This window comes from Sitodiplosis mosellana, unplaced genomic scaffold (assembly GCF_009176505.1).
Source record: "Sitodiplosis mosellana isolate CC-2019 unplaced genomic scaffold, AAFC_SMos_1.0 Smas_scaffold_6906, whole genome shotgun sequence".
NCBI classification, from domain to species: domain Eukaryota; kingdom Metazoa; phylum Arthropoda; class Insecta; order Diptera; family Cecidomyiidae; genus Sitodiplosis; species Sitodiplosis mosellana.
In genome coordinates this window covers 2,120-9,229 of record NW_022602040.1, presented here as the reverse complement: position 1 = coordinate 9,229, position 7,110 = coordinate 2,120, and the positions used below count along the sequence as shown (strand labels likewise).

General features: G+C 36.2%; 1 protein-coding gene across 1 annotated transcript; it reads left to right on the top strand.

Annotated features, from left to right (window-relative positions):
- The first annotated feature begins 356 nt into the window (after positions 1-356).
- On the top strand, positions 357-2,742 carry LOC129580020 (uncharacterized). Its single transcript, XM_055470215.1, has 6 exons — positions 357-657; positions 761-776; positions 865-954; positions 1,075-1,727; positions 1,798-1,870; positions 2,027-2,742. Exons 1-6 carry the CDS (start codon positions 601-603, stop codon positions 2,683-2,685), a joined length of 1,548 nt encoding a protein of 515 aa, XP_055326190.1. The 5' UTR covers positions 357-600; the 3' UTR covers positions 2,686-2,742.
- Positions 2,743-7,110: the final 4,368 nt, after the last annotated feature.

The window sequence follows — 7,110 nt, the reverse complement described above, 5'->3', positions numbered from 1 at the left end:
CATTTTTGTTAGGAACATCATCAAGCTGGAGAACAAAAGAATTTAAAATGTTTTCGAACGTATTCCATTTTTTGCTATCCATTTACACAAATTGTATCAGCTACACGTGTCCATCAAAGGAATTTTGTTATTGAGCTTCATTTAGTGTCTGAATATGATTACACTATGCAACAACAAGAAACAACTACAGAGAAGGGAACTTATTTACAAAGTTTTTTGGGCCCACTTAATCCAAATCTGGCGTTAGTTTGTCCTGGCACGTCTAGTTTTCAAGAAACGTTCATTGCTTTCCGTATCAAATTTGGATTAAGTGGGACAAAAAAACCTTGGAAATGAGTCTTTTTGGGGGAAATTTTTCTTTGACATTTGTTGCAAAGTGTTGGTAGACCTCAATTCGTAAATTCCATAACTGAAAAATACCATAATTTAAAAAGAAATTATAATTCCATAACTGAGTTATACGTTGCAGTGCACGTGTCAGCTATTGGTAGATGAATGGTATAAAAGAGGCGCCACCGCATAGGGAAGACCAAACGAATTCAAAGTATCTCCTCTCAAATTATCATTGTGCAACAGCTTAAAACTCTGTTTCGTTGGCAAATGAAAATGAGTCTACTACACGGTTTGTTTTTGGTGCTATTTATCGTTGAATTTTCGGTAAGTTTTTTCTATTCCTTTATCATTTCCATTTTTATCCAACAAAATGTGATGTTTCTGTAGAATTGAAAGTGAACAAGTTTCTTCGTATTTCTTTTTCTAGGAACTTCAAGGAAAACGTAAGACAAATTTTGTTTTCGTACACGCTTTTTATGATTCCAAGAGATTTTTCATTTTAAAATTTCAACTCTTTTCTCTAATGAACAGATGGCTTTTTCTCGCAAGCACTTCTCAAGGGCGAAGCAATTGAAAACATGTCACAGGCAAAGTTTGTAGCAACAATCTATGCCCCTGCAAGTAAGTCAGCTTTAGAATAATTTTTATTATTTTTTTCGTGTGAATTTTCGATTCAAATATTCTATCAATTTTGTGTGTGTTAATTTTTGCTTGTACTGAGACGAAACGATTCCATTACAGAATTTTTGTATGCATTCAAAGACAAGTTAACTGATGCCGATAGAGAAATGGGGGTTACATGTACCGCATTTATTTTGTCAAAAACGGAAATTATCACGAATGCCCATTGTGTGGCTGGCGCTCCATATGCCTATGTGGTAGCTGGTACGAAAGTTGCATCAGACAAAAATCAAAAAATCAAAATCAAAGTCGAAAAAGAGAACTTGGCATATCATCCTCATTTTGATCATTTAATTGGTGGTGCATTTGATATTGCCAAAGTTACACTGAAAACGCCGTTAGAATTCAGCGATACCGTTGGCAGTATCAAACTCGTGGACAAGGATTACAAATTGAATAACTCATCAGAAGTGGTCACTGTCTATGGGTATGGCGTGTTGAATCCACCAATGATATTGAGGCGTTGCGATGCGAACTATATATCTGACGTCGAACGGGACAACACATTCGACCTAGATCAGACTTTGTACTTTACCACTAGCGAAGCTACGAACGATGGCGAAATTCTTACATCTGGAGATTCGGGTGGACCAGTCGTTTCAAAAACAAACGGCAAAATCGTGGGCATAGCTGTGGGTATAAATGGAACAACAGGTGGTCGCGGAATGTTCCTTCCAATTGCATCATTCCTTGATTTTATCCATGATCCAAAGGTATCTAATCTCAATGCCCCAATTTGCAATTCAATAACGCGAACAAAATGTATTTTTGCTTTTATTTCAGAGCGTGAAACCACTTCCACCTTCGCTTACACCTAACGAAGCTAAATTTATGGCCGATATAGCGGTACCGGGAAGTGAGTGTGCATTCGAAATTTGAATTAAATCAATTTATTATGTGGTTTTTAACGTCACTTTTAATCTTCATATTTTTTTGTTCTTTCGACGGGAAAAGAGGTGATTTTTCATGATTCATAAACCAATACTCATGCTGGGATATTTTTCTATTACAGAATTTCTCACCGTTACCAAGGAAGCATATGCCGATGCCGACGAAGATGATCAAATACAATTTAATGCAATCATTTTGTCGGAAACTGAGATTTTGACCTGTGCAGATCATGTGCACGGCGCCCCATATGTCTATGTAATAGTAAATAAACTATCAAGCAATGCGACAGAAATTAAAGTCACTGAAGACCAGATAGAAATTCATGAGAAATACGCATTTCCTGGATTGACATTTGACATTGCCAAGATTACACTTAAAGAACCGTTGGAGTTCAACGACAACGTCGGCAGCATCGATTTGGTGGACAAAGATTACAAATTGAATGACCCGTCTGAAATAGTCTCTGTCTATGGTGATATGATATTGGATGGAACGGTGAGAACGAGACGTTTTGATATAAATTATTTGAATAGTGACATTTGTAAATCGAATTTGGGCGACCGATTTGATGCAAATCATTTGATGTGTTACACTTTTGATGAGAGTAATGGAACTCCCTCTACGTTTGGAGGACCAATGGTTTCGAAAAAGAATAACAAACTCGTGGGCATGACCATATTTCGTTTTCCTGATAATTCAGTTATTTTTCAACCGATTGCACCGTTGCTCGATTGGATCCGGAAGCCAAAGGTGAGACGTAATAATAGAAGAAGAATATAGGCTTGAAAAAAAGGGGTTTTAAGCGCCTGAAAAAGCTGAATACCGTCTCTTTTTTTGTTCCTGTCATTTGTTAATCGACAAAAGAACCGAATAAATTTGAAAATTTGAGAAAAATTCATTTTAGTTTTCATTCGCCCATGCGCAGTTACGTGATTATCCAAAGTAATTGCGATATATATTACGGCTTGCAATGCACGTAAAAATTGCACGTAAGTGTGAGCGAGATAGCATGAGTTTTGGGCATCCCAGTGAATAGGTACTACGGAACTTATTACGAACGACAACTGTGGTGTTATAATCTTTGTATTTATGATGAACAGACAATGTATTTGGCTAATGTCAGCTAGCTAACTGAAAACATTCTGGCTGGCTCAGCGGCTGAATTCTATGCGTTGCGATTTTTCATCGCAATCTGTAGTACAGAAATCATATATATGGAGATTTTTGTTTTTTTTCATGTACCGTTATTTGTCAACAAGTCTGTCTATGCCACTGAACATAGTATAAGGCCCATAAGAAATGTAAAATTTTCGCCATTTATTTTTACATTGGCAATACATTAGTTATGGGGATTTTTGTTTTGTTTATTTTTTGTTGTTTGTAAACAAATCTGCCTATCTTTTTGCATTGCCTCTGCACATTTCCTATGGACATATACTATGCACAATGCACAGTGACAATGCAAAAAGATAGGCAGATTTGTTTACAAACAACAAAAAATAAACAAAACGAAAATCCCCATATATATGATTTTTGTACCGCAGATGCGATGAAAAAACGCAACGCATAGAATTCAGCCGCTGAGACAGCCAGAATGTTTTCAGTTAGCTAGCTGATATCAGCCAAATACATTCTTTGATGATGAAGTGAGGAACAAAGTATATATGTATGTGTGGGATGAATCGATTGGCTCGCGAGGCTCACAAGAGATTGGATCATGTTTGTTCCACTTTTTTCTTAAATACATTCCGCACGACACAAAACGGATTATTTTGTACAGTGACTCATGTGGTGGACAAAATAGAAATAACAGACGAATAAAAAGACAGACGATTTAGTATGCGCTGTTAAGGGTGCGGTTTATTGCATGGTTTGTAGTGAACTGATTGGAATGAGAATTCAACATGTAGTTGATACAGTTGATTTGACACAATAGTATTATAGCTGTGGTAACACTGTTTTCAATACTCCCACGTCTTGTTTCAAATCAATATTCCAAAAAAATTAACAATTAATAAATTTTCCCAATGCTATAACAATAAACTAAGCCTTTTCAACAAAAATCAACAAGAGAATTAATTCTTACTACTCTGAGAGTGGAATGATATTTAGATGTAAACGCAAACTTTCGAATCTGATTTTTGGCAAAGGTTTTGTAAAAATATCAGGTAATTGTTTTTCAGTACAAATTCCTTTTACGCTAAATACATTTTGTGCAACATTTTCTCTAATTGAATCATATTTGACTTCAATGTGTTTTGTTCGCTTGTGCAGTACTGGATTCTTGATGATTTTGACTGCACTTTCGTTGTCCACAAAAAGCGTTGGCAAATTCGAAACGGTTATTTCATCCACTTCTCCAAGTAAGCGTTTTAGCCAGATCAATTCTCTCGATGCGAGTGATGCCGCGATGTATTCTGATTCAGCTGTCGAGTGTGACACTGATGATTGTCTTTCAGAACACCAACTTACTATCCCTTTTCCAAGTAATAGACAGTAACCTGTGGTTGACCTTCGCGTTTCGGTACAACCAGCGTAATCGGCATCACTGTAAATAGAAAACTTCAAATTGTTAGCATTTCCACTTGAAAACAATATACCATAGTTGCTGGTTCCTTTCAAGTATTTCAGTCTCCGTTTCACTGCTGTCACATGAGAATTTGTGGGTTGTTCCATGAATCAGCTGACGTAACCAAAACTGATATCTGGTCGAGTCCCAATTGCCAGATAAATCAGAGATCCAACCACTTGTCGATACGGGAACTTCACGTTCGATACCTCCTCTGCTGCCTCCAACACTTGCTGATGATTCACCGGTGTTGCCACAGGATGTGAGTCTTCCGTAGCGCGACTCTATTGGGCTCTCTAAAAAAAACAGCGCACCCTTTTGGGGATCTATAGTTTTCTATGCAGAAAGTTGGCGTTACTGCATGAGGGCGCTGTGTACCTGTACATGCGCATCCCAATATGTAAATAAAAAATTCTTCTTCATTTCATATTTTTTCGTGTTCACACCGACATGTTTATATTTGCATCAATGATAAAATAATAGAAAAGAATTAAAAAGATGAAATCGAACAAATGTCTAGTCATATAAAAATCGCTAATGTTTGGTTTTTAATATGATTTCGCAATATTTCACAATTTCACAATATGTTGTAATCAATATGGAATCTTGTGAAATCATATGACAACAACAAAACGTGTCCATAATTATAACAGCGATGACATTAACTACAGACGTTTTTATGAGTTTTATAGAGAAAAAATATGAGCTGAATTAAATTTTAAATTTTGCAATCATTCATGAATGCATTGTACAATTATTCAAAATATTTTAAAATATGAATCTAACTGCATGCCTCCAAAATAATGTTCAAAAAAACTACGATTTAGAAAAATTATTTTCTTTAATGCATCCCAAGTAACAAAACATATCAAATTACTATGTATTATGTGTGTTGCCATTGGTTCACATGTATTACTTGGGTTTCAATGATAAAATATCCAAAAGGGGGCGCGTGTGTGTTTAGTTTTCATGCAAATTCCCATATAGTGTCACGCTTCGGAGTCTTCGAAGCCAAACTTGTTCAACACCCGGTTGGTGTATGATGGTTGACTCAAATGTATCGATCCATCCGACATTCGATTTATTTCGAGTCCAAGAAAGTAGTTGGCATCAAACACTTTAATTTCGAAATGTATTTGTAAATGCCCGATGACTGGCTGTATGCATGACTCGCTCGTGGAAATGATTATACCATCGTCGACAAAAATGGCTAAATATGTTGTATCGTTGCCACTTTTTCGAATGTAAACACATGCGTCCGCCTTACTTTCTTTAAATTCGAAGTCGGTAATGAACTTTTTAAACTTTGCATTCCAACACCGTGGCGCTTGCTTCAATCCGTATAGGCTCTTCGTCAGCCTACACACTCGATTCGTGCCATCTTCAATGGCTCACTGTCATGACTTCCACGGATACGAACTTTATCCGTATCCGTGAAAGTCACGGATATGGTTTGTATCCGTATCCGCATCCGAGAAAGTGTTATCACGGCTACGGATAAGATTTATATCCGTATCCGTGAAAAATTTCAACTTATCCGTGGACAATAAAAATTTATCCATGATACTAATATATAAGTTTATATTCTATATGCATAGTAAATGACTCAATGACGGTTGATATGCCGATCTGAAACCAAATTGATACACGCAAAGAGCTAACATGGCAAAAATAAAGTAAATTTATGAACATATATATAATTTCGTATAATCTTGTAAAACACATCCGTCGTGACACGGGAAAAAATGTACACATGATTTTTTTTTCGATTTATACTTAGAAAAGTATGTTTTCTATTTATTCTGATTGCGTGAAAAGAAAGTATGTTGGCACACCGTATAGCCTCACGGGTTTTCACGGTTTTCGCGGAACTGATAAGAGTTAAGAGATAACTGTCTTGGAAAAAGTTATAGAGGACGTCGAGTACTAAAACTTTGCCGAGGAGACCAATTTGTTATCTTTTATCAGTTCCGTGAAGACCGCATTAGTCACCGCAACAAACCGGGATAGCCTACCAAAAATAAACGTTTGAGTCACAAATAAATGCATTTTACTCATGGCGACTCTTCGAAATAATCTTTTTGTTGTACAGATTTACATTTTCGATATGTTAATAATATGTTATTGCCAAACATATTTATTATTATGTTATGTTGGAATTTTTCTTCTTCCTAATAACGTTATTAAGATTTGGCATAATAATAACATAACATCTTAATAACGACCATAGATTCTCACATAGTCTGATCTCGTTGATCCTGACCCCTGCTGGCGAAATTTGACCCCCAATGAATTTTTTTGGGCCCATACTCATTTTCCGACTTTGTTTTCAAAAGTGAGGACCTTTTTTTTGGGTTTTCACTTTTTTTCGATACCGATTTTACACTAGATAGAATTGATTTTTTTGACCCATCATGAATTTTTGGTCTGACCCTATCTGAAATTTTTGGTGTCAGAATCTATGCCTGGAACACCAGTCGTTTTTCTTCCGATCACTCAGTTGCGAGAATGGATCCGCGTAAGAAATTTTTTTTATCGGGACTAAAATCATCTAAAATAATGTCGAAATCGTCTACGTCCGATCTTACTTTTTGGCGTGAATTCCGTCTCTTTTTTTGCCCCTGTCATTTGATGTT

Excerpts from the sequence above, each read along its gene's own strand:
- LOC129580020 (XM_055470215.1), top strand. The coding sequence starts at position 601 with ATGAAAATGAGTCTACTACACGGTTTGTTTTTGGTGCTATTTATCGTT. Across the intron at positions 955-1,074 it reads AACAATCTATGCCCCTGCAA|AATTTTTGTATGCATTCAAA; the intron begins GTAAGTCAGCTT and ends ATTCCATTACAG. Across the intron at positions 1,871-2,026 it reads CGATATAGCGGTACCGGGAA|AATTTCTCACCGTTACCAAG; the intron begins GTGAGTGTGCAT and ends TTTCTATTACAG.